This window comes from Arachis ipaensis, chromosome B02, assembly GCF_000816755.2.
Source record: "Arachis ipaensis cultivar K30076 chromosome B02, Araip1.1, whole genome shotgun sequence".
In the NCBI taxonomy this organism is placed as follows: Eukaryota; Viridiplantae; Streptophyta; class Magnoliopsida; order Fabales; family Fabaceae; genus Arachis; species Arachis ipaensis.
This window is the reverse complement of record NC_029786.2, coordinates 2189385-2216832: the sequence shown is the minus strand read 5'-3', so window position 1 is coordinate 2216832 and position 27448 is coordinate 2189385. Positions and strand designations below refer to the sequence as shown.

Genomic DNA, 27448 nt, shown 5'->3' with positions numbered 1-27448 from the left:
ACAACTACATTATTCCGACGTAAGTTGGCCTTTCTATCAATGGGGACTAGACATCCTTGGTCCATTCCCAACGGCACCGGGGCAGGTAAAATTTTTATTGGTTTCAATTTATTATTTCTCAAAGTGGTTGGAAGCCCAACCTTTAGCCAGAATCACATCACAACAGATAATTTCCTTTACTTGGAAGAATATTGTTTGCCGCTTCGACATTCCCCATCATATCATCACTGACAATGGTCGCCAGTTTGTCGACCATAAATTTCAATCCTTTTTGCAGAACCTTAAGGTCAAACAACATTTTTCTTCCGTTGAACATCCTCAGACAAACGGGCTAGCAGAAGCAGCGAACAAGATCATACTACATGCCTTAAAGAAGAAGTTAGATGATGCCAAAGGACTTTGGGCCGAACTTATACCAGAAATCCTTTGGGGTTACAACACAACACCTCAGTCATCAACAAAGGAGACACCATTTCGCCTAGTATATGGCTCTGAAGCTATGATACCCTTAGAAGTCTCACACAGCTCGGTCCGAACTCAACTCGGCAATCAGGATGAAGCCCGGCGAGCCGAGCTGGATCTCATCGAAGAAATAAGGGAAACAGCCACACTGTGACAACGCGTGGCTCAGCAAGAACCTCCTTTTCCAAATTCTTACTTTTAAAGCGTGACCTCAAAGAAGCAATCGAGACCCCAGGGTACTTCCCACCTGCAATACAAACACAAGAACACATCAGAAACCCATACAAAGTTAATACAAAAACAACAAATATCCCAAACTCACCCAGGTATTTTATCACTGCCTCTTTATCATCTTCCCATTTGAGTAACTCATACATAGATATAAGATCCTTACGGTCAATACCCTCAACCAAAAACTCAATCAAACACACATTCCTTGGCGAAATTACTTCAGGACCGAGTATGTTTTGCGGTTCCGAACACCACCACAAAGGAAACTTCTCGGCCAGATTCTTATCAACATAAAAAGGAAAATCATTTTCTACACTCCTAACCTTAAGATACATTTATACAACCTAAAAATAGCGAACCCAGGGGTGCTATTGAAATTTATCCAACCCCCTTTCCACACCCCCTTTGCTTGAAATAAAGAAAAGAACAAATCAACCGTAGGCGTCTCCTCAAGATATTCCATCAAAATCTCAAAGGAGCGCAGAAACACCCAGCCATTAGGATGAAGCTAAGACGCAGCACAGTTCAACTGTTTCAGAACTTGGCACTCAAATTCTGTAAATGGCAATTTCACCCTCAACTCCTTAAGCACACAGCTGTGCATGTAGAGGAACTCGAAACCCTGCCATCGATGATACACCCTATCATCGTTACTACATGAAAGCAACTCAATCTGAACCCCAGAACCAGCCCTAACGACTCTTGCTAAGTTCACCTCCTTCACCGCAGATTCATCACGAAACAGAGAGATTCGAGATTTCACATCCTCACCAACCCAGTCATAAGACCAATCAATCTCACCTTTTTTATCCTTCTCCAACCCCATTAGAAAACAACAACAAGAACAACAGAAGAGAACAAGAACAGAAGAAGAGAAAAGAGAAAGAGAAAATAATTCAGAAGCGAAGAGACAAAGTGAACATACCTCTTTTGCTCATTCTGTTACCAAAATTGAAAAACCCAAACACCAAAAGAAACTAGAGTTAACTTCTAGCAGTAACCCAACAAACGGTTCGAATACTGAAACTGTTTCCCATTAAAATCTAAAACCACAAACTACATTGGAAAGGCAACAAGCCTTTAATGCTCCCATTAAACTCTCTCTCTCTCCTCCCCAAAACAACGCCACAACTCCCCATGTCATATCAAACAATACTTTTTTAATGAAGTACGTTGAACTGGGGGCTCATTCAATAACCTATCCAACCGAGTTATAACTCCTCAAAGAAGCTCAACCTGCTTCATTAAAAACTCTCCACAGGCCAAGCTTTTGGGCTATGATATGGTCGTCATAAACGAGCTATAACTCGGCATGGTCCGTTATAGCTCCTCCATTCATGAGCCATAACTCGGTCAGATAAATGCTCCGTTATAACCGACGACAAAATGGTAATAGTGCATGGGGAAATGTACCAAAATGATATATTACATTACTCAATCAATTTGGTTTTGTTATTGACCGCAAGCACGTATTTTATGGCTCTATGCACTACGGAGTACGGAGTATTATTTCCACTGCGTACCCTGTAACTATAGAGTTAGCCTAATATATTACAGTCATGCTAATTGTGTATTCAAGTTATTCAAGTTGGTTTAAACCCAAATTCACTTACCAACATTAATGAAGTGTGATTCTACGCGCCAAAGACACACGAAACTCTTCGTTTTTTATTTGCGCTTCATTATGAAAAAATGTTACTTCTTTTTTAATACGTAACCACTCATTCTCTTCGAATCTCTCTCAAAATCACTCAAACTTCACTCAAGTTTTCTGCAAAAAATACTACTAGAGATGAATTGCGAAAAGATTTTGTAAGGAATAAGCAAAAACGAACAAAAACAGCAACAGATACTAACAAAGGTATGACCAAAACTACTGATCATTTGAAATCATGCAATATAGTGTTTCTCTTAGTTGCATTTTAAGTTTACTGGATTGATTTGCTTCATTTAGTAGATCGACGTATTCTTATTACATTTTTACAGTGTAACTAGGACTTTGAATGAAATTTGTTCTTATTTTCATTCAGTTTAGCGGATAGTGTAAGTGAGTAGATAGTGTATGTATATTTGAACTTGCTGGTTACTCTGTTCATTTGACTCCTTTTGCATGGAGAAATACTATTTTTGATGATTGAAAGTTTATAACGATTTATTCACCACATGAATGTTGTTCGGTTCGATGGGCTTGGTGATTTTCATTCACTTGATATTTACTGTATTCAGGGTTTAGGGTTCTTCTGATTGTATTTTTACAATGTAACTAGGGCTTTGAATGAAATTTGTTCTTATTTTTATTCTGTTCAGTGGATAGTGTATATGAGTAGATAGTATATGTAAATTTGAACTTGCTTGTTACTCTATTCAGTTGACTTCTTTTGCATGGAGAAATACTATTCTTGATGATTCAAAGTTTATAACGATTTATTCACCACATGATTATTGTTCGGTTCGGCGGGCTTGATGATTTTCATTCAGTTGATATTTACTGTATTCAGGGTTTAGGATTCTTATGATTGCATTTTTACAGTGTAACTAGGGCTTTGAATAAAATTTGTTCTTATTTTTATTCAGTTCAGTGGATAGTGTATATGAGTATATAGTGTATGTAAATTTGAACTTGTTTGTTACTCTATTCAGTTGACTTATTTTGCATGGAGAAATGCTATTCTTGATGATTCAAAGTTTATAACGATTTACTCCCAACATGAATGTTGTTCGGTTCGGTGGGCTTGAGGATTTTCATTCACTTGATATTTAGTGTGTTCAGGGTTTAGGGTTCTTCTGATTGCATTTTCACAGTGTAACTAGGGTTTTGAATGAAATTTGTTCTTATTTTCATTCAGTTTAATCGATAGTGTAAGTGAGTAGATAGTGTATGTAAACTTGAACTTGCTTGTTACTCTGTTCAGTTGACTTCTTTTACATGGAGAAATACTATTCTTGATGATTTAAAGTTTATAACGATTTATTCACCACATGAATGTTGTTCAGTTCGGTGGGCTTGGTGATTTTCATTCACTTGATATTTACTGTGTTCAGGGTTTAGGGTTTTTCTTATTGTATTTTTACAGTGTAACTAGGGCTTTGAATGAAATTTGTTCTAATTTTCATTCAGTTCAATGGATAGTGTATGTGAGTGAAACTAGGGCTTTTCTAGCTGTTTCATTATTTATCATGTTTTATTCAGTGCATCAAAGGGTTCGATTCAGTGGGCTAGGACATTTTCATTGACTTGATTAAGATATGCATGCTTGTGCTTGTCGGTGTATTGAGTGAAGTATTAACCAAATTTTTTCATTACAGCAAAACTCAAGAAGATAATGGTGACAAAGAAGGAGAAGCCGCGCTATAACGTAAGCACATTAAATATATTTATTCACTTTCATTCGAATAATATCTATTTTGTATTATAAATATATCGTCACATTCTGTTTGAAAACTTCCAGAAAACTCATGATTGCAGATGCTAAACAAAGGCAATAGCAATAGTGTTCAAGAATGAGTCAGGAAAAGAAAGATATAGTTGAAGAAATGGGATTCGGTGCTCTGGCACATGTCCCGGAAATGAATGTCTCTCACGCCCTCTTGAGAGAATTGATTGATTGTTATGATGAGTATGATGGATGCCTGAAAACTCTCCATAGAAAAATATACATAACTCCTGCCAAGGTAGCAGATGCGCTGGGCATAATCAACGACGTTAATACACTTTCTACTTCCTACTTATTTTCGGTTCATTGCTCCCTTTAATTCGGTTCATTGGTGAATAGAAAATTAAACTGAGCCTTTTTGGTTGATTTGTTGCTATTAAAATATTGTAGAAAATCGTTTTCCTTAAAAGGTTGATTACGGCAAACTGAATCCGGAAGACAAGGTAATATTTGACAGCCTCAAAAATGTTACGTTGGCGACTTTGACAAAGTCTGTCCTGGATATGAGTGTTGAAGGGGAGGAGAACCGATAAAAATTTTGGAGGACTTTTGTCGTCTTTATATAGAGGTGCTTCTTGCAGCCGACTACGGTAAGCGTGGCCTCCTCGATCCATAAGCCGCCTATGTTTCATGTAGACAACATCCAAGAATGGGATTGGGCAAAACATATGCTCAGCTTCTTGAGGAAGGGAATCGAAAACAAGAGAAAGGGAAAGAAACAGTCCGTTGACGGCTATGTTTTCATTTTGATGCTGATTTACTTCCATGAGACCAAGTTCCCTTGCTTGTATGGACCTGATGCTCCCCTGCCACCGTGGATGGCCCATTGGACAAAGAAGATGATGCTTGATCGAATTTCAGAGGAAGCAAAGGACACATTGGTAAATTAAACAAAAATTTTCTCCTAAAATTTTGTTTCAGATGCTCCTAAAATACATTTCTAACTAAATAAGCTTGTGGTTTAGGTTATAATTAATTTATTTCTCCTAGTTGCAATTGTTAGTGTGTTCATTTGAATCCTTGTGCATGCAGAAATATTTTTCATGCTGATTAAATATTTATCTCATTTTATTCACCACATGAATCTTGTTCAGTTCAGTGGGCTTGCTCATTTTGGTTCACCTGGTTGTTAGTGTATTCAATTGAGTCCTTATGCATGCAGAAACGTTTTTTTTATAATTAAATATTTATCACGTTTTATTCAACACATGAATGTTGTTCGATTTATTGGAGTTACTCATTTTGATTCACTTGATTGATAGCATTTTCAATTAAGTCCTTGTATATGCAGAAATATTTTTCTTTATTATTAAATGTTTATGGCATTTTATTTAGCACATTAGTGTAGTTCGTTTAAGTGAGGTTGCTGATTTTGATTCAGTTGACTATTAGTGTATTTGGTCATTAAATAAGTTTCTATTTTAGGGACTTCTGTATAGAAAGAAAATGATGAAGGAAAAAACAAAAAGGAAGGAGTTAGACAAGAAAGGAAAAGGGAAGAAAGACAAAAAGAAAATTGTTCATCTGGATTCTTCTTCAGAAGAAAACACATTTTTCGAATCTGAATCCAAATCCGACAAAACACTGTCAGCAAAGAGAACAAGACAACATAGGGTGGTTAAAAAATGAAAGCTTGTTGAGATGGATTCAGAAACAACAAGAGAAACTGAAAGCAGTCCCACAAATTTAGAAAGCAAAAGTGAATCCGAAAACCAGTAAGTTTGATCTTCATATTGGTTTCATCTTACTTGTATTTGCTTAAAATTGTTCTTATGCGCTTGTTCTTATGTATTGCAGAGAAGAAGAAATTGAAAAAACCCCTCACAAAAAAAAAGAAAACAACCACAGAAGGTGATTAAAAAACAAAGCAAAAAAAGGAAGCATGTGCTGACAGATTCAGAGAGCACAAGCAAATCTGAAAGCCAATAAGTATTGGGTGATTGTATGATATTCATCTGGTTTAGTTTTGCTGTTCTTTGCTGAAAATTGTTTATGTATGCTTGTTAAGTAAATTACAAATGTGATATTGTTCAGTGGAGTTGGTCAACTTGATTCGTTTGATTGTCAAGTGTTCAGTTGAGTCTTTTTTCATGCAGAAATATTTTTCTTGATGATTGAATGTGTATCACTTTTTGTTCAGCACATGAAATGATTTTGGTTCATTGGTCTTTGTAATTTTTGTTCACTTGATTGTTAGCGTCTTTACTTCTCCATTTGCATGCAGAAATATTTTTCTTGATGATTGAATGTGTATCACGTTTTATTCAGCACATTAACTGCATTCGGTTTAGTGAAGTTTGTTATTTTTGTTCACTTGATTGTTAGTATCTTCAGTTGGGTCCTTTAGCATTAGAAATCTTTTTCTTGCTTATATTTGTCTCCGGTATAAATTCGATGTGTTTGTCTATGTTGCAGAGAAAAAAAATTGAAAAAACACCCATAGTAAAAAGAAAACAACCGCAGAGGGTGGCAAAAAAAGAAACCAAATCTGACAAGGAGTAAGTTTCTTGAATCATATTTTCTTTTATCGATGCTTTCGTTTTAGGTTCATTGATACTTATTTTATAAATTTTCAGAACTGAACAAGTAAAAGGCAGCGCTGCAGAAAGAAGAAGACAAGCGTTGGAGATGTTAAGAGAAAAGAGATCAAAGAAAAAAAATGATGGGGCTCAGACAGCAAACATTGCTCCAGATTAGTTTGACTCAACGGAGGCGCAAAATGATTTCTCTGAGACGTAAGATTCAGTTTCTTATACTGAGTTCTTTTTCTTTCTTTGCTAGCTTTTGCTAGAACCTCTTCTAATTCCTCTGGATTCACTTATTAATATTTATTTATCTTGCTTAGACTACCAACTGTAAATCTGGGTAGCGAACCTCTCTTACAGACTCAGGCGAGCTCTACACCGTCTGTAAATGCCCCGGACAATACCAGGTAAATTAGTTCATTGCAGGCTTTACTTTCGGTTCAGTGGTTCCCAAAAATGAATTTCATGTGTTTCTAAACCTCTGCTTTTAATTTTGGTTTCTAATTTTAATTTGTTATCTTTGTTTTTAAGAAAAATACCCCGAAAACCTCAGTAAAATATTTTAGAAAAAAAAATCCATCAAAGAAAGAGTTTTAAAACTCCACAAGTGTAAGTTAAAAATATTTATGTTGCTCTTTTAGATTTAGGTAATAATTTTTGTTTAATTAATCACACGGAAATTGTGTTTAAATGTCAGTAGCGCTACACCTGATTCTGAAATACAAATTATTGAGGTTCGAGAAGAAACTCGTTCTGAACCTTTGGAAATGTGAGTTTTTCAATGTGCAGATTTCCATTTCTCAGAACCAATTCTAATTATTTAACATTAACTTCTTCCTTGTTTACATTCCGTAGAGCTCTTATTGCATTGTCTCTTCCAAGTTCTCTCAAGGAAAAGTTGATAAAAGATGACTTTATCTATGTCCCTCTGGAAAGTCAAACACAACCAACTTCTGATAATGAGTATGTTGCATATAAAATTCTTTTTATTAATTTTAATAGAAAATGATAATAATTTGGGATCATTATTAAACTGTTTTCTGTTTAATGCAACAGCCCTTTGGGACAGCAACAGCAGCCCTGCGAAAAAGCACTGGCACAACAATCGGAACAACAAAAGCAGGCTGCTGAGGAATCTTCCCCAAGGAATACGGAGCCAGAACCTCCAATGAATGTGTAAGTTTTAATTAATATCAACTTTTATAATCTTCTGGTCTAGCTGGTAATTATAATTCTTTTTATTAGTTTTAATAGTACATGATAATAATTCTGCGTTGTTACTGAACTCTTTTCTATTTAATGCAATAGCCATCCCAAAGAACAACAGCAACCATGCCAAGAAGCTAAGGTGGCACGGCAATTGGAAGAAGAAGCACAGCTTGATTTGTATTTTATGCTTGTTCAAATCTGCATAATTTCGGTTCACCACATTGTTTCATTTTGGTTCACTCTATTGTCTAATATCAATTTTGTTCAAATCTGGATATTTTTAGTTCACCACATGGTTTAATTTAGGTTCACTACATCATTTAATATCATTTTTGTTTAATATCATTGTTTTATATCTCTGTCATCTTGTAGTGTTGATCGTCCTAGGCAATGGAAAAATGATGTGCCTTTCTTCAGCCTTGGGATAAGTCCCCTAACATCTCAACCAACTCCCCCTCTCAAATAACAGTGACTCAACCAACTCACCCCTTTGAGCCTACGGTTTCAGAGCTTGAAATCCTGGAAGAGGCGGTGGTAGATGCTAGGGTGACAGCAGCATTGAAGTTTGCTGAAGCAACAACTGTCGATCCAACCGTCACAGCTGCTGAAGTTTACAAAACTCCGAAAAAAATAAAGAAATCACGGAGGAGTTGATCGAAAAGTGTTATCGTTGGATGACACATGTGAAACAGACCAAAGATAGTAGCAACAAATATGTCGCCATATTCGTCTTGAAGCATGAGGCAAATTACGAGGGGCTTAGACAACATTTCATGTCTATAATGCCCAAAGAACAGGTGGAAAGCACGGTAAATTCTTTGCCAATTCCGTTAACGTTAATGATTTTTCTAAAGACTCTTATACATTATATCTCATAAATTTTGTTCCTGTAGGTGGTCACTATACATAACATGATTCTTAACCAAATAAAAGGTCACCGGTTTTAGGAACAAATATACATTGTGCCGCTAGATATTGTGGTAAGCTAAATTTCTTATTCCCTGTTGATTGATGTTTATCGCATTTTATTCAAAACATGAATGGAGTTATGTTCAGTGGAGTTGTTCATGTTGATTTATTTGACTGTCAAGTGTTCAGTTGAGTCCTTTTGCATGCAGAAAATATTTTTCTTGATGATTGAATATTTATCACGTTTTATTCACCAAATGATTGGTGTTCAGTTCAGTGGAAATGTTCATATTGATTCACCTGATTGTTATGTGTTTTGTTGAGTTCTTTTGCATGAAGAAAAATTTTCTCTTGATGATTGAATGTTTATCACGTTTTATTCAACATATGAATTATGTTCGGTTCAATGGTGTTGGCAAATTTAGATTCACTTGTTTGGTCGTTGGTGATTTAACTAATGTTTGTTTTGCAGATGTTTATGTTAGGAAACTACGGCATGGACTACACTGATCCAAATACTAAGAAGGCCTATCGGTTCGATATCGATCAGTATGCCCACCAATGTCGTTTCCTTGACAAAAGAAAATTTGCATCGTATCCATTTGTAAGTTGTCATTTCTAAAAATTCTTCCATAATTCTCTCATTTGCTATTGTTTCGATTGAAATATTCTATCATTTTTCCAAACTTCAGCTATTTGTGCCGATCTGCAACAGAGGGCATTGGTGGTTGTGGATTGCTGATGTCAAGAAAAAAGGCATTTTATGTCCTTGACCCTGTAAATAGGAAGAAAAAAGATATACCTGAATCGAGAGTGAAACTGAACAAATTTGTTGTAAGTTATTTTGTTGTAAATTATTCAAACATGAGTAGAATTCGGTAATTGATTGTTTATCTTGTTTTATTCAAATCATGATTTGTTGTCGGTTCAGTGTAGTTGTGATTTTGATTCACCTATTATTATGTGTTCAGTTCATTGTTGTTGCTTCTTTTTATTCACTTTTTCTGTCCCTTTCAGGGATTAATAATTTTTCAGATGAGGGTTTACGCTGGGGCGGAACCCTTAATGGAGGACAGAGAAGGAGAAGAAGCAGAGTATATCGCGCTGAATGGCCAACGAACAGAGTAAAAATCTTTCTCTTCTATAGTGCTATTTTTAATGTGTTTTATTTTGTATACTATTAATCGTATTATACTAAATTCTTGCTTAGCTATGATTGTGGCATATACATCATGAAATGGCTTGAAACAATTGATCCTCGAAATATCAAAAGCGGGAAGAGATATCGATATAAAGCTTGGACACAAGTAAGTACTAAGTAGTTTCAAAATTAATGCAATTCTTTCATTTCTTATTTTGGTTGGGTTCATTTCTTATGTAACTAATTCCTTTCGATTGAAATGTAGAAAGAGATTGATGGCTCAGGCAGGAATATGGTCCGAATATTCTAATGCATGAAATGAACAAAATCAGAGACCAAGTGATTCGGGCATCTGAAGCAATAAGACTCCTGAAGCCATCTGCTGCCCTCTCCAGCCCTTTTTGTAAATTCTCATCTGCGGATTTAGATAGTAAATAGGATATACTATGATTGACAGGTTGTAAAAAAGCAAACAATGCTTCTTTCAATGTATATATGTGAATATTAATGTAAATGTTAATGTATATAACTAATCTTAATATCAATGTATATATCTAATGTTAATATTTATATCTGATTCAAGATGCATTACTCCTTGTCCTGTTGGTCTGATATGTTAATTTATATATCTGTTGGAACTATCTGGTTGCTGTTTTGTTCCAGGTTCACAGTGAATGGAATCAGGGTATTTATCAAGACATTAAGAACCCCAAAAATACAATGAACAAAAATTAATACACTAGATGAACCGAAAAATTACATATATCAATATAGCATAGAGCTAATTATAAAAAAATGTTTCTATCAATATCAAAAACACTTGAACTCTCTGACATAGCACAATAAATTGACTATTCAATAAAGAAAAAAGTGACTTTTGAGTAAATAATTTCACAAAAGCTAATATCAAAAACAAAAAAAGTGACTATTCATTAAAGACTAACAACAGTCAGAAATTAACCTTCCTATAACTTCAGTGAACCGAAATTTGCTCATGGATGAAAAGAAATTTATATTAATAAAACCTAAAACCTGTATAATCCTCTTCGGGATAATTCATATCCAGTGCATTGCAAAAGTTGGAACTTGACTGAATCGTTGGTCCGCCGTCTAAAAGATTCAACTGTAAAAAGAGAAAATAAATCGTATATTAGCAAAATGCACAAATCAATGTTTGCCTAATCGAAAGCAAATCAATTTTACCTCGCTTGGAGCTAGCTTTTTCTTTGTGGCATTTGAGACCTTTTTTTCAGGTTTGATCCAAGTCTGTTCTTGGGTCGGCCTCTTGTTCTGACACGTGGAGGGCTTTGAAGATCGTTCACGTCGCTCAATGTCGCTTCTTCGTGGGATAACAAATCTTTTCCTTTGCTTCTTGCTTGATATTCTTGCATCTCAGCCATGACATTGTCAAATCTCTTGCTTCTTGGCTCCAGCAGAGGCTCGTCTTGGCTGCTCTTGATGTGTGTGTGCCTCCTCTTTATGTTCTTGCTCTAGTGCTCCAGTATGTATTTTGGTGCCACGTTATCTACTTGCTCGAAGCTTAGGACGCTCAAAGAGTGGCGGCACAGTATTCCCCTTGACTTGAACAGCAGGCATTGACACTTTACCTCTCGTGATACTGCATCGTAGGTGACGAAAAACTTGTTGAATGTGGAGTTAGAAACCTGCTCCATCACTTCGTATGTTGTGAAACCTAGAGTGGAATGCTTTGATCTTGTGATGCAGTTCACCTTTCCTCTAAATTGAGCTTAAACTTCCCTGAACTTCTCATGGGTATAAACGTGCTGAAATTGAGCCTCTATTGCTGATTTTGTTGTGCACGGTATCAGGGTGTGAAAATCTGCAGAATCGAATTCTCTCTCTCTTTGCTCTCTGCTTGCTAGGCAATTGTCGTATTGCTTCACGAATTGACTCAAGGAGCTGTTGTGTGTGATAAACTTGTTGAAAAATGCATGCATGCTCTCGCTCCTTTGTGTGCTTTCCATCCAGGCCCAAAAGTGGTGATCCAGGTAAACTGGAACCCATATATGCCGATCCTCATACAACTCTGCAGAATGAACCGAACTGATTAGCTGTACTAAACCGAAAGTGTGCATGTTTTCACCCAAAAAGGTAAAGGCATGAAAATAATCCAAATTGAAACCTCAATTACCAGAGAGCCACTTGTTGCCTCCTAAGTCGTACATTGTGAGGAAATCATTCCAATTTCTGTCGAATGCATCTTTTGTGAATGAGTTCCAAACGACGTGGCTCATCTCTTGTTTGATTTTTTTCGTGTCGCTTGTAGCCGTTTAGTTTGTTTGGGATCTTCTTCATAATGTGCTAAATGCACCAATGGTAAATTGTTGTTGGCATGGAAAACTCGATGGCCCTTTGCATCGATGCGCATTGGTCGGTGAGAATGTCTTTTGGTGGCTTCCCTCCCATGCAACGGAACCAACACTCGAATAGCCATTTGAATGATTAATGTCCTTGTTTCTCATCAGCGCGCATCCGAGAAGTGTTGACTGACCGTGGTAATTCACCCCCACAAATGAACCAAAAACCAGATTGTACCTGCATACATGGACAATCTCACGGTTAAATGAACCGAAACTTGTGCATATAGTGAACGTAAGTACTGAAGTTGGGTGAACCGAATACCTGTTTATGTTGTAGGTGGTGTCGAATGAAACCACATCTTCAAAATACTTGCATGCAGCCCTGCTTCTTGCGTCGGCCCAGAATGCATGTTTGATGGAGTGATCGCCTTCGAGGTTGAGCTCGAAAAAGAAATTTTGGTTCTTCTCTTTCATTCTTAGTAGGTACTTCCCGAATTCTTTGGCATCATCTTGTTCAGAAACATTCCATACTTCCCTTGTGATGTAATTCATCACATCTTTTTCTATAAAACTGAGTTCCCGGTGACTTTCGGCTGCTGCTACAAACGATTGGTAAGTTTTGCTCGGTCTAATTCTAGCTTCCTCGTTGGTTTCGATGGTTCGACGCACAAACATACTTAGCTCATTGTGTTGTTTGAGCATCTCTACACGGTCTGGATAGCAAGGGTGTGAGTGCTTCAAAAAAACTTTAAAAATTGTCTAAAGACTAACATCCTTCATTATATGTACGTAGATTCTGGCTGGACAGTTTAACCCGGCTGAGGGGTTTGTCTTCAGAGTTGGAGATATCTTGGATTTTTACCTCCCCTCTCTACTGCATACGATTAGTTGATTCTTAAACTCGTCTCCCTTCCGAGTCATGTTCTTTATTTTTGTAGAACTTTCCGACTTCTTCTAGTGTCTTGAAAATCATCCCCACCTTTGGGACAAACTTTTCATCCACAACACACCTGGTCTGCATAATGAACCGAAAACATCACTATGGTGAAACAATTTTATAGTTCTCAGTTGAACGAAACATAATTTAAAAACGTCATTATAATGAAACAATTCTATAGTATTAAGTGAACAAAACATAATCCAGTATATAAAATCAAATTCAAAAAGCTTTCTGCATAACGAACCGAAACAAATACTCATGGTGAAACAATTGTATACTACTGATTGAACGAAACATAATCCATTATACAAGATCAAATTCGAAATACCTCTTTCTACAATTTAGATTTTGTCAATTCAATTCAATTCAGATTCAGAACGCATGCGTCCATTCAATTCAATTCAAAATAGAATTAGGAATTGCATTCCATTGAATTCGATTCAAAATTGAATAATCCAAACCTCATCAGCTTGATTCGTTTCAAAAGAATAATCCAAATCGCTCTCATTCAACTTATTTAAAGTTGAATCATTCATTGTTTCGATTTAGAAGTCCAGATCGAAGAAGAAAACGAAGCTTATTACGTTGAAGTCAATGCAGGTCAATAACGGAGAACGCGAACAGAAAAGAAGAACAACAACAACAAGAACGAAAACGCGAGCAGAGGATAACGACAAAGCCTATTACATTGAAGTCAATGCAGATCAATAAGAAAGAACGCAAACAGAGAAGAAGAAGAAAGCAAACACAAGCAGAAACGAAGGTTTAGTTTGCAGCTTTGTTTACGTTAAGCAAAGTAAGGTTGACGTTACATGTAGCGCATAAATTACAAACGATTTGGAGGTTGGAGGAGGCGCGTGAATCAGTATTTTTTGCTTGGATGTGGAGCATTATTGAATATATTATGCATGAGGCGCGTGCCAATAGACTTGTCCTAAGCTTAAGTCTAAACTCTAAACCAAACCAACCAACTAACAGAAACCAGATACATAAATTACGGGGGCTCAAACACTCAAATAATCCGCAAAAAAAGTTATGTACAATGGGCAATAATGGCGATACAGTGATCATGGCGGGAGTAAAGGTTTTGAGGAACGCGAATTCTCATAAGGTGATTAAGAGAGAAATGTGGTCAAGGGCATCAACGATATCCGGTGCTGTCCTGGATATCATCGAAGACGCAGAGAAGAACCTGAAGGTTCCACGAGTGAAGTCATGGTTTCAAGGCATTAAAGATCTATGCTATGAGTTAATTGGTGTTTCAGAAGAATTTGAGCTACTGCAACAGGCGAAGAAGTTACACTTTCTAGGCCTCCCACTCCTCCAACGCCGCAAGGAGGGAAACCGTGAGGCGAGCAGCATCATTATTCGTGACTTTGAGGACTTGATTAAAGAAGTCAGCGAGTTGCAACTTAGTTCGAGTCCGAATTCAGTACCCAACGAGGCTGAGCAACTTGGTTCGAGTTCGGATCCAGCACCCGACGAGGCTGAGCCGGAGCCATTAGATCTGCATTCGCCCGCAGTTCCCTCAAATGACGAAGAACCCATGATTGGTCGAGATGCTGAAATTCAAGACTTAATTAGAAAGTTGACTAAGGAATCTCATAGATGCATATGTCTTGTTAGAGAAGAGGTTGGAATGGGAACGACCGCGCTGGCTCGACATGTCTACAACAGTACTCAAGTGAAAAGTAAATTTCATTTCATGGCATGGGTAACTGTCTCTCAACAATTCAATGTGAAGCGAATTGTTAAGTCTATGCTGGAATTCGCTCCTGAAACACCAGAGAAATACGCCGGCAATGAATTTGAATTATTGAAACTTGAGCTTCATAAGTTCATAGAGGACAGGGAACTCCTTCTTGTTCTGGAAGACGTCAGCAACCTATATTCGAACCACTTGTCAGATCTAATGAACGTGCTTCGTAGTTCCTTTCGCAGAATTTTGATTATCTAGAGATTCTGGACGGGAAGGCGAGGGCGCCTTGAAATGCAAATTGAAGAAAGAAATGCATGAATTTATCCAAGATCTTGCGCGTAACGAATGCCGCATAATGCTTCCTGGTGAAGAGTCCGGAGACAACGACGCTGTAACAGAGCCTGCTCGTTATCGTCATTTTACCCGTCATTGTACCCTGTATCTTGAAGATCAAACCTCTTTCCTAGATTCAATTGACAATGGAGGTAAACTCAAGGCAGATAAACTACACACTCTAATGGTTTTGTCCAAGTTTTCCGACATGGATCCAACAAATCTTGCCAACAGTCTACCTCGTATGAAGAGGATCAGGGCGTTGGATTTGAGCGATTGCCCAATAGAAAAGCTTTCATTGAAGGCAACTGAACTGCTACATCTAAGGTACCTTAACCTGTCTTTCAATCATAAGCTAAAGAAGTTGCCTTCTGAAATAAGTAATTTGCTTAATTTGCAAACTTTAAATCTCAACGGATGTAAAAGTCTTCAGAAACTGCCAGAAAGTATAGGCAAATTGATCAAGTTGCGGCATCTTGAGATTCTCTGGACAACAAGCCTTAGCTACCTACCAAAAGGGATTGCAACCTTAACCTTGTTGAGAACCTTAAATCGATTCTTCGGGAGCAGTGGTGGTGCTAGCAGAAGCAAAGCATGCAGTCTTGGAGATTTGGAAAATCTAAACAATATCGAAGGATGTCTTACCATAGATGGATTGGGTGGTAAAAGTCGTAAAACTGAAATTTCTGAAGCTACAAGAGCTGATCTAAAGAACAAGGAAAATCTGCTTGGCTTGGAACTGTGGTTTTCTATGGTAGGATCGAAGGCCAACGATCAAGTCCTACTTGATAGCTTAGAAGCACCTCCTCAATTGCAATCCCTTGGAATATTTGACTACGGAGGAAGTTCATTCCCCAACTGGATGATGGAATTGAACAAACTAACACACCTAAAGCTTCATAGATGTAGTGAATGCAAAGTTTTGCCCCCTTTAGGGAAACTCCCATTCCTTGAATCACTTGAGATCACGAATATGCCTAATGTGAAGATAGTAGGTGTCGAATTTCTGGGAATAGGATTAAACCATGAGGATGCTGTCAACGAAGGCTCCTCACCTGATGCAGTTGCATTTCCCAGATTGAGAAAGCTTCACTTCATAAAGTTGGATGAGTGGAAAGGATGGACTGGAATCAATGTTAATGGTGGAGACAAGAAGATTATGCCTCAACTGTCTTCTTTGTCAGTTGTAAACTGTGAAAAGTTAGAATCACTTCCTGACTACATAAAGAAGAAGGAAAATCTGAAACCAGTTATTGAAGGATGTCCTTTGCTACTAGAAAACTAAAAGGCGCAAGAATAGATGAGGAGCTTGGATTTCAAGAAACAAAGCAGATTAAGGTAAGCTATTCTTCAAACTGTCCTATGGTAAACATTGTTGGAGCTAATATCTTCTATTAGCTAGCTATATTTCTTTGTCAAATATGTGGACTCTGCATGGCATGCAACTCTGATTTCATAGTTTCAGTTTGCTTGTTATGCAATTTAAGTACATTCATTTTAAGTTAACACTTTAGAGTCAGCAATAATTTTTTAAAAAATTATTTTAAGTTTGCTTTGTTTATTTGAGTTTCTGTTTTTGTTGGAAGACTGGTTCTTACTGCCTGCTCTAATCTCAAAATTGAACATTTTTTTAATTGATTAATTTTGTTTTCCGCATCACCTTTAATCAGGTCCAGTTTAGTGTGCTTTCAGCCATCCATGGCATTTTTAAAGGTGTTCAAAATCTGCAACCACTGTGGAGTCTCCAAATAATGTTGCACAGATGTGGGTTTTCAACTTTTCTGTGCTTTGTATTAAAAAGGCTCTTAAGAAGTTGAAGATGGAAGGTCTCTGGGGTCTGGTGCCAAAATTAAAGTTCAGTTTCTCAATAAATTGTTTCCAGAGAATATTGCACAGATGTGTGATTTCAACTCAGTTTGGCAAACATCTAAGTTTGATACTATGATCATGATGTAATAAGTTATGGCTATGTGCTAGCATGACTATTGAGTTTCCTATTTATATTCTGTGAGATTTCACTGTAATTTTCCTCTTTTCATGTTTGTGTTCCTCAGAGAACCTGTAAGTTATAACACCATGTCTCTATAATTTCGTAGCATTTTCAGTTTGAAGTAAAGTTGGTGGCTGTTCTGTTTTCTTTTTTTTTTTTTTAAAAAGTAGTAAAATTGGTGTATAGTCGTGTAAAATTTTACATTATTAACCAGATTAGCTAGTAATCAAGTATATTACTAATTTACTATGAGTTTATATATATAACTTGGTAACCAACTTGGGTTGGTCGAGTGGTTAGCTCACTCGTCCGCTTAAGCAAGTGTCGGGAGTTTGAATCCCGCCTTATGCATGCAGCAACCCATTAGCCAGCGGCTCTTAAATGGAGCTCCGGTCCACAATGGATTAGTCCTTAGCTTGTCGAGTTGAGGAATACCGTGGCCAACCAAAAATATATATAACTTGGTGTGTAATAAGTTCTATGCATTTCTTTTTCTTCAAGAAGACAGTCAAGATATTATATTTAATCAGTTTTGGAATATGCTTAAAAAGCTTTTCTTGAGTTCATATTGATATGTGTTTTATAGATGATAGAGGTAATGTGTATTTTGATCTTTAAAATTAGTTTAATGAGTTAATTTTGTTTTTATTTTTTTTTTCAAATAACCAACCTCATTTCTTATTTAAAAAATATGGTTGGATTAAACTTTCGTCACCACCTGCAATTATTTTTATATAAAGTTTATTGTTAAAGATAGTTAGATGAAAATTTAGTCAAATATGTTAAATTATCTCATTATTATCAACTATCAATTATATTTAAAAATAATCGCAGGTGAATTTTCATTCTTTGTTAATGCAGTACTTTTTAATTTTTGACTTTTTGTGTTGTAGTTCAGATGGTGTTTTTTAACAATGTGTTGTGTAATTTTTTTTGTATGGATACCACAAATTTTAGGGTTAGATTTGTGATTTTTATTTTTTTAAAAAAACTTACAAATCTAAAGGTCAAATTCATCATTTTTTATTTTAAATGTTTTAAATATACGAATCTAAAGGTTAAATTTGTGTTTTAGTAAAAAAATTATTATTTCATCACAAATCAAATTATCTAATTTGTACACTATAAAAATCTCACTCTCAGATTTCTCAAATTATCTAGAGGACATTTTTAAATCTAGTAAACACTTATTAAGAAACATAAAATTGAGAAGTAACAAATGTCCGACACCAATTTAGTCCATCTATCATTCACAATAAATTGTTTAATATGTGTTGATAAAATATAATTCAAAATATTATTATAGTGTAATTAGATTTTTAACAAATATTACTATAAAATAAATTAATCTTTTTAAAATCAATCTATTTCGTAAACCTCTAAAATAATAAAAACTTGTTGAGAATCAAAATGTTTAACTTAAAATTTCTTAAAACTCAGATTCGATCCGCAAATCAACAAAATTTAATCTAAAAAGTGCAAATATTATGGACTTTCTAAAATTTGTTAGGAACCAAATTTAGTGGATACTCAAAAATATAAAATTGACAAGTATTGTATAATATTAATAATAACTAGTGGAAAAAATTGACGATAATCCTGAGAATGATTTATAATAATTCAAATATTGGGGGAGGGCGCCCTACCGCTCTGCATAGCTCTCCATCTCCCAAGAAGTTGTATCACAGTTCATAGATTGCATCATGATTATTGATTTGAATGCCAACAACATTGGATAGAGCTGTTAACCCACTTCTGAGTTCTGCATCACAACTGTTTGTTAAAATGTCTCAGAGGAACAACATGGCCAAGGCCACTGTTATTAGGGTCAGCAACAGAAAAAGGAAACAAACTTTGGTGGAAGAACACCTTCAACTACAAGACATAGAGGATTCAGCACCTTCTTCTTGCTCCTCCTCATTCACCAAAGATGAGATTCACAAACTGAGGCTAGCCTTGTTGGAATGGTATGACAACAACCACAGGGATCTCCCATGGAGAACTTCCAAGAATGCTTCCAATGGCAATGATGATGAAGAAGAAGATGAAGAGGTGCAAAGGAGGGCTTATGGTGTGTGGGTTTCTGAGGTGATGCTTCAACAAACAAGGGTTCAGACTGTTATTGCTTATTACAACCGTTGGATGAAGAAATGGCCCACTATTCATCATCTAGCTCAAGCTTCTCTTGAGGTACTATTCCCATCACTTATCTTTCATTGGTTTTGATTCCTTTCTTGCTACTTGCTACCCTTTGTAATGATGTTAGTTAAATTGCTAGAGATTTCTGCAATTCGAATGCTATTTTCAGTTATGATTGTCAAGTTCTAGATTTTTTTAAAAATTTTTTTTTTATCTAGTTATCATGAACATTGCTCAAAATGTTGTAGTTCCTCTGTTTGTTTATATCTATCATTGTTCACTCTTTTGTTAATGAATTATTTTTATGTGCTTTGGATTACAGATATCAAATTACCTTTTAATCTTTTGAAAACTGAGAAGCATTTGTTGTAGTTGGTAGACTAATTGTATCCTCCCAACACAATTGGTACCATCTTTGTGCAGGAAGTAAATGAAATGTGGGCAGGTTTGGGCTACTATCGAAGAGCTCGTTTTCTTTTTGAGGTGATCTTTCATTACAACATTTGATTTTTCCTTATACCAGTATGTGCTCTAAGCTTTGAAAATTGTTTCCCTTCCTGCTGTTAGGGTGCGAAGAAAATCGTTGCAGAAGGAGGAAGGATTCCTAAAATGGCTTCTATGCTACAAAAGATTCCTGGAATTGGGGAGTATACAGCCGGAGCAATTGCCTCTATAGCATTCAACGAGGTTGGTAGGCTGTTTCTGTGATTTTGGTTCCTGGAAACTTGTAATTGGATACTCATGGATTAAATTATCAGGCAGTACCTGTTGTTGATGGGAACGTCGTAAGGGTGATTGCTAGATTAAGGGCCGTTTCTGCTAATCCAAAAGATTCAGCAACTGTTAAGAGATTTTGGTGAGTTTTGTGAACTTCACGAACAAATTATTTGTGTCATCAAAGAATGCAAACTATTGCGTAGAAGGTGACACATGTTTTAGCTTTTCAGTTGTATGATTTTTTTTCATTAACTGATCTTTAGACTAATGTGAGAAAATGGAAAAATCGAAGCATATTTTCATGCATCAAATCAAATTCTCAACTTATATGTTTAGGCTTGTATTTCTTTTTCTTTACTATCTTTCTTTTCTTTGTTCTTTGTGGGATTGATACGGAGATTAAGGAAAGTAGCAGCTCAGTTGGTCGATCCTCTCCGACCAGGGGACCTCAATCAATCCCTGATGGAACTTGGGGCAACCGTGTGCACGCCTTTGAATCCGAGCTGCTCATCATGTCCAGTATCAGAATTTTGTAAAGCATTGTCAATTTCTAAAGAAGATACTTCAGTAGCGGTAACAGATTATCCTGTAAAGGGCACGAAGGTTAAACAAAGATGTGACTTTAGTGCTGTATGTGTTGTTGAGTTACTTGGAGCTGATACAATGTCGGACGAAAAACAGTCAACAAGCAAATTTATTCTTGTCAAAAGGCCTGATGAAGGATTGCTTGCCGGTCTATGGGAGTTTCCATCTGCCTCTTTGGATGGCGAAACTACTTCATCGGCTAGAAGAGAGGCAACAAATTTCTTCTTGAAAAATGTTCTCAAAATTGACACCAGAAGCAAAAGGAATTGCAATATTGTTCTGAGGGAAGATGTTGGGGAATTCGTTCACATTTTCAGTCACATTCGCCTCAAGTTGTATGTCGAATTACTAGTGTTGCAGTTGAAAGGTTTGTGCCTATCTATCTAGCATTGCAAGATGGTTTTGGTATTTTAATTCTCCAGTAAAAAAAAATTACCAGTACTCCTTCTCTCTAAAACTTAAAGAGATTTTTTTTTGTTCCTAATAATAAACTATAAATGACAGTCCATAATCTATTACACAAATTACTACACTTGAAACTTAGTCAAGTGAATTGGTATTTGACAACTATATAAAACTGCTCTTGATTAAGTGTTTTACTTGCATATATTTTGACTTCTGTGCACATACAGTACTTTTAAATTAATGTTAATTACCTCTTGATTTATTTTCTAATAGGAAAAGTAGAAGATGTGTTGAGAAGCCATGGAAATGAAACTACAAATTGGAAATATGTTGACGGCAATTCGCTTTCAAGTATGGGGCTAACAACCAGTGTAAGAAAGGTAGCTTGCTGAGACTCCAACATTAACAAAATCTTTTCCAGTAGTATGATATGAATTGGTCCTTATAAACTAAAGGATTTATTTTCTATACATTGTCAGTGTAAAATTTTTCACTAACATCCATTTATGTATTGTTATATGAGAAAAGTGATTTTATATTGAAAAGTCTTACAAATGCAACCATCTAAATGGCAACAATATAAAACTCTTTTACAGCATTAGTTTATAACATAATTAAACTCTAAAGTCTAAACTAGAACTGATATAAATAATTGTGCACTATCAATTCAGTTAAGAGACATCATTTTAAATATTTTGCTTCTAGTGAGTTAAGGATTGAACTTAAAAGTTTCATATTCTTGATGCTTTATATATGCAGGTATACAATTTGGTTCAAAAGTTCAAGCAGAAAAGTTTTCCTTCTCATGTGCCTGCTAAGAAGAGAAGTAGAACAACCAAAAGAACATAGTCTAATACAAGGTTGAAAGCATGATTCAAACTTGCTACATTGTGCTTACCTAAATATAGCAACTGTGAAATATTTTTCTCTTGTATTTTGAGAGTTCATTGCTGAGGTGCTTTCTTTACATTGTAACTTTTGTTCAGCAAAGAATCAAGAGGACAAACCTATTTGACATAATTTATTCTATAGTACCAAATATTACATCTTTCTTTCAAAAAAAAAAAAAAGGTAAAAGAAACATCTCTTTCATTATTTTTCTAGTCTAATGGTATAGAGACTTAAGGTATTAAAATGACACATTTAACATGAGTATAAATCTTCAATATTTAAACAAACTTAAGAATCTCACCCAAAAAAAAAGGGATTAAACTAGCTGTCCTATAAAAGTAAAAAAATGTATATTATAGAGTGCAAAAGGTGAAGAGAAAATAGGATTTTTTTTTTTCTATAATAAATTATGAAAAATATTTATTTTCACCAAACCTAGTTTCCAGCTTTATTTACTGAAATGCACTTTTTTTTTTTTTTATTTGGGCAAGTTCATCGCACCCCACGGCGAACTCTATAAAAATTAGCAAATTTGCCTTACTCCCCGGCGTCCAAATACAAAAAAAAAATGTGCATTTCGGTAAATAAAACTCAGAAATAGATTTTGGAAAAATAAATATTTTTCATAATTTATATTAGAAAAAAATCCAGAGAAAATATGAGATGTTCGATTAAAACTAATTATAAAATTTTAACCAACTTTTCAACCGTGCAAAAGATTGTTCAAATCAAATAGTGCATGTTTTTTGTTGGATTTTTCATAAAGTAAAAAAAAAAAGAGGGTTAAAATAACTATAAGAGAAACATGTGGATATGGGGAAAAATCTCCTAAAAAGAGTTAAAAGGAGTTTTAGTTTGTCTTGGCAAGTTCAATATGCGGTTGAAATTAACTCAACACACATTCATTCTTTGTCACTACTCTAGTTTTGTACTCTAGTGTTTCCAACAAGTTTGTTATTATTTGTTAATTTCATTTTTTTCATATAATATTAGATAGATAGAAATATAAGTCGTAAAAATCAGTGGTACATATTGTTTCAAAAAACCATGTGGATCAGAGGATTCTTTCATTTTGTTCCTCCCACTCTAGTTTCTATTTTTCTCACTAAAGCCATCATCAACAAACCAGTGACAACAAAAAGAAAATGGTTGGAGATTGAATTAGGGAAAAAAAAGGAAAGGAAAAAAAGGAAGCATTTAACATAGGAGAATAATGCAAATGGCAATTTTGTTAAGAGGAGGAACACTTGGTGATTCTAGCTTTCGTTTGTGGTCATTAACTACTTCACCTTCTTCTTCTTCTTTGCATGCTTCTAAGAATTCCATACCCTCTTCATCATCATCATCAGCAATTCCACCTTTGGTATGCTTTATACGAATCAATAAAGAAAATTTTGATGTCTTCTATTGGATTGAGTTTATGGAATTTATTGCACATGTAGTTACACCTTTTTTGATCCTTATTATGTTAGTTTTGGATTAAGATTATTCCAATATAAAAGTTCACTTTCTTTTAATGTTTGATTTTCTTTTGTTGCAGATTGTAAGTAAACTAAAATCAGCTAACAGAAAAAACAAGATCACATGTTGTTCTGCTGTTCAAGAATCATCTACTACTACAGCAGGTGTGTTCATGCATTAACACAATAAAAGCTATGGTTGAATCTTTCTTTTATTTATTAATGATTAGTCTAAGCAAAAAACTCTAATTTCATTTTATCATTTTTATGTTCATAGCTACTTCTGAAACAAAGGAGTCCGAAACAAAAGAGGTAAAGGCAGCAGCGCCAAAGGCTGAGCCAGCGAAGAAGCCTCCGGCTAAAGCACCGGTCAAGCCGCTACCTCAGATGATGGAGGAGGATGTGATCCCTTCACTTAAAGAAATACTTGAAGCACAAGAAGATCTTTCTGAGATTGAGTTGGTCTTTAAGGACAATAAGGTTAGTAATGTGACTATATGGCACCTATGTTATTGTTCATATGAGTGTAATATAATGCTACATGACTAGAACTATTTGTTAGTAACATTGTCAAAATTCACCAAAATTCAACTAGTGTAGTTGATTAAGATTGTGCTCACACCTTGCAAAAATTTTCATGATTGATTAAATCTTAATATTTGATTGTGTCTTGATTGACAGTTGGAAAGTTCATTCTTGAAAAAGGGAAATCCATATTCATTTTGGGCCTTCTTTCCCACAGGCATAACTGGTAGGTAACATTTTTTTTGTGTCACTGGAAAAGTGTAGGGTTATACGACTACATTTTTTAACTGCAGACTTAATATAAATACATGGATATAGAGACACAAAGTTATGTTTAGAGTAGAGATCAGTATAAAGAATAGTAACTTTTAAGACGAAAATTTTGTATTTCTCTGTCTCTGTATTTATATCTTGTCAAAGTTATCGAATGTTGTCTTCTATTAAGGAACATGCATATGTAATATGATATTATTTATTTTGGCTTGGAACAGGTCCAAAGGGGTTTTCATTGTCATCATATAACTCAGGACCAAGCACTGTTGAGCCATTTCTTGTTGATGAAAAGAAAGTTACTGCAAAGCTCATAATCTTTTGGGTTGAAAAACGTTTGGCAGCACAGGGTATCATTCCTGTATGGAAAGAATGATTAATATCTTCAAAATAGTGAAAATTTTTCATTTTCATTTTGGTTGCAAAGTGATGTAACAGACAATTTAACATTCTATTGTCCCTTGGGCCTTGGCTTAATAAAAAACTATATTGTATATACATGTGTTTATGGTAGGACATTTTGATTTAATCAATGCACAAGATTTTGATATTTATTTAGTGAAATCCATGTAAGAGAACATATTCTCCAACAGAATACTATCCATGTAAGATAAAACGACCATCAAGTACTTTAAATTTTGGCAATTGAATAAGTTTTTCATATTAAAATCAAAATTATTGGAACAGAATATGCTTGTGACACTTGTATAATCAATAATCTTGAGAAAAATAGAGTTAAGATTATTGTAGTTCATCATTAAGAGAGCTCCTTTATTCAGGTCAATAAAAATAGACTCCAAAAATCTTTCAAATCATAGACCTTAATTAGTAGCATTATAAATAGAATATAGATAACATAAAATGCACCCAACAAAATTTCCAAGTCCATTTCCATTCTCATAGAACTATAAAACTTGAGAAATACTTGTGTAATCCTAAAGTATATTTCATATGGTAACATTATCTTAATTCTTAAGATCAATATCCAATCTCAAATCTTGCATTCAACTGTGGTTGGTTTTATCAAAATGATAAAACCAGAATTCAAACTCAGTGGTACCTTCATAAATTCCATCAGTTACACGGCCAATAATGTTGTTCAAAAAGTTGTTCTCTCTCAAAACCATCAAATGTTTCAGACCAGGCCAACTCAAACTCCAAATTTACTGTCACCATAACTACCAGTTGGTACTATAAAACACAAATTCAGTTGTAAAATCTATGCATATCATGTTTAGCTAAACTCTAAACATCAGCGAAAACAGGAATTCTGAAAGTTGAAAATGTATATTTGACAGGAAATTGATTACAGAATGCAGATTCAGAAACCTATCTGACAGATCCTAGAACTTGCAATGTATTATATTGTCAACTGTTCCATGCTTCCAGCTGCTTCATCTATCTTAACAGCACCGACTTGAACGCCTCGCCTCCATGGACAAAAACAACCTAGTGTATCATCATTAGCTCAATAAGTATTCCAAGATAATCTATTCAACTATTACCTAGCTATGAATTTTCATTTCTTCTCTAACCTTTGCCCTCTTCTGGTCACCATCGGCATCATCACCATTGTCCACGAATCGGGGGGATGCGTCCCGGCTGCTGGAAAACCAGAGTACATTGACTTGTTGCCGGCTCCCACAGATGCAGATGGTCCGGAACAGGTATATAATCTGGGCCCACGCTCAGCATTGCTTCCACTTCTGCCTCTCCGAAACCCCTTAAACAAGCTACTACGGATCTTACAATAGCAACTGTGGTATCACGAGTAACCCTATAATGTACCATATTTTGATCAGGGGCTATCACTGTAAGTTCTTGTACCTGCTGAGCCATCTTAATATACAGAAAAGTAATACACAGAAATCAGAAATCAGGAAACTACTATTACGCTGAAACAGAACAGAATCAACCAATTCTTCAAATCAAGAAGAGATAAAAAAGAAAAAATATATTGATAACTGATGAATGTAGATAATTATAATAAAGAATTTTCTATAAGTTTTTCAAGATTCTGTTTCGAAAGATCTTTGAGAATCTTCAAAGAAGAGAGACACAATTTCAATAATATTGCAGCTGCTGAAGTTGCAGAAAATGATTATCGAAGAAACCCTTCTCACACAGCAACAAACCGAGGAAACAAGATAAATAAAAATCAGAACTAGGAAAACACCCTAAGACATGCAAGAATTGTGAATTTGTTAAAAAGGATTGTGATCCTTTAAGCTGATTTATGAGATCATGCAGACGAACAGAGGAAAATTCTTAGCATACCTAAATTTTGAGATTCGAAGACGAACAGACGAAAACGCAGAAATATTGAAGAAGAAGAAGAAGCAGCGGAGAAAACGGTTGGACCACCGTGAGCAGCAGCAAAGAGAAGCAAGGTTCTGAAAACCGAACCGGTCATCAAACCGCTCTAACTACTGATTTACTGGTTTATAAGTTCAACCGGTTTGATCGTGGTTGAATCGAAAAAACCATTTTATAATAAAATAGTGAATAAAATATAAATAAACACATGAAAATATAATTATAGTCTAATCTAAACTTCAAAATATTATTCAAATTAAAAGTACTACATAAACCAGAATTATTCAAAATTATTCAAAAGTACTAAACATGACCAACAATCCAACCCAATAATCTCAACTCTCAAGTTCACAACAAACAACATCCAAAATTATTCAAAATTATTCACAATTATCCAACAAACAACAAAATCCAGTTTAGTAAACAAACCAAAATCGAATTGAAAATGGGTCCTTCTGTCTGTTTTGTCACACGTTATGGACTCAGATTACATGACGCTTATGTGGCATGAGAGTGAGTACGTGTTGCAAAGATGCTGTGAATGGGGCTGATGTGGTCCGTTGTAGAAAATTATGGAACATATTGGTCTTTGTGCACTAAGACGACGTCGTTTTAGAAAACATTGTGCAACGCTTCATATGAGATATGCCAATGATGTCTATATCAGTCATAGACAATTACAAGAAGCCCTAGTCCTTACGTTTTTCCTCCAAAAAATACAACGCTTTGTTTCCGTGTTGTCGTCGTTGCTGTTCCGTGAAGCAGTTCTATTAAAGCTTAGTTATTCTATCTGCGTCCGCCGTGAAAAGTGGTAAGTACATTGTTGTTGAAACTTTCTGCTTATACCGTTTATTTGTTATACAAGTCGTATGATGGGATTTTTGGGAACTGTAAGTGAGGATAGTAGCTAATTAATTGTAGGGTTAGTTATTTTTTGGGTATTGTT

The 27448-nt window shown here is 35.4% G+C and overlaps 3 protein-coding genes and 2 long non-coding RNA genes across 6 annotated transcripts; 4 read left to right on the top strand and 1 right to left on the bottom strand.

The window, feature by feature from the left end:
• Positions 9918-26678, top strand: LOC110268625. The gene is made up of 3 exons (XR_002356878.1): positions 9918-9930; positions 18158-18161; positions 26570-26678. It is a non-coding gene; the product is annotated as an uncharacterized LOC110268625 (long non-coding RNA).
• LOC107626595 (putative disease resistance protein RGA1) lies at positions 14126-17351 on the top strand. 2 transcript variants are annotated; one of them, XM_021115142.1, is made up of 3 exons: positions 14126-16542; positions 16875-16886; positions 16918-17351. In XM_021115142.1, exon 1 carries the CDS (start codon positions 14215-14217, stop codon positions 15127-15129), a length of 915 nt encoding a protein of 304 aa, XP_020970801.1. In that variant the 5' UTR covers positions 14126-14214; the 3' UTR covers positions 15130-16542; positions 16875-16886; positions 16918-17351. The 2 variants fall into 2 exon arrangements, with proteins under 2 accessions (XP_020970801.1, XP_016184985.1); XM_016329499.2 differs by having other exon boundaries at positions 14129-16542; positions 16918-17347.
• LOC107622783 (adenine DNA glycosylase) lies at positions 18662-22086 on the top strand. The gene is made up of 7 exons (XM_016324820.2): positions 18662-19384; positions 19757-19816; positions 19901-20020; positions 20092-20189; positions 20455-21002; positions 21314-21420; positions 21800-22086. The coding sequence occupies exons 1-7, from the start codon at positions 18914-18916 to the stop codon at positions 21887-21889; spliced, it is 1494 nt and encodes a 497-aa protein (XP_016180306.1). The 5' UTR covers positions 18662-18913; the 3' UTR covers positions 21890-22086.
• LOC107622792 lies at positions 22974-24684 on the top strand. The gene is made up of 5 exons (XM_016324831.2): positions 22974-23294; positions 23472-23556; positions 23669-23871; positions 24073-24142; positions 24408-24684. Exons 1-5 carry the CDS (start codon positions 23145-23147, stop codon positions 24560-24562), a joined length of 663 nt encoding a protein of 220 aa, XP_016180317.1. The 5' UTR covers positions 22974-23144; the 3' UTR covers positions 24563-24684.
• On the bottom strand, positions 25159-26609 carry LOC107622800. The gene is made up of 3 exons (XR_001616278.2): positions 26464-26609; positions 25722-26025; positions 25159-25635 (listed from the first exon to the last, which is right to left on the bottom strand). It is a non-coding gene; the product is annotated as an uncharacterized LOC107622800 (long non-coding RNA).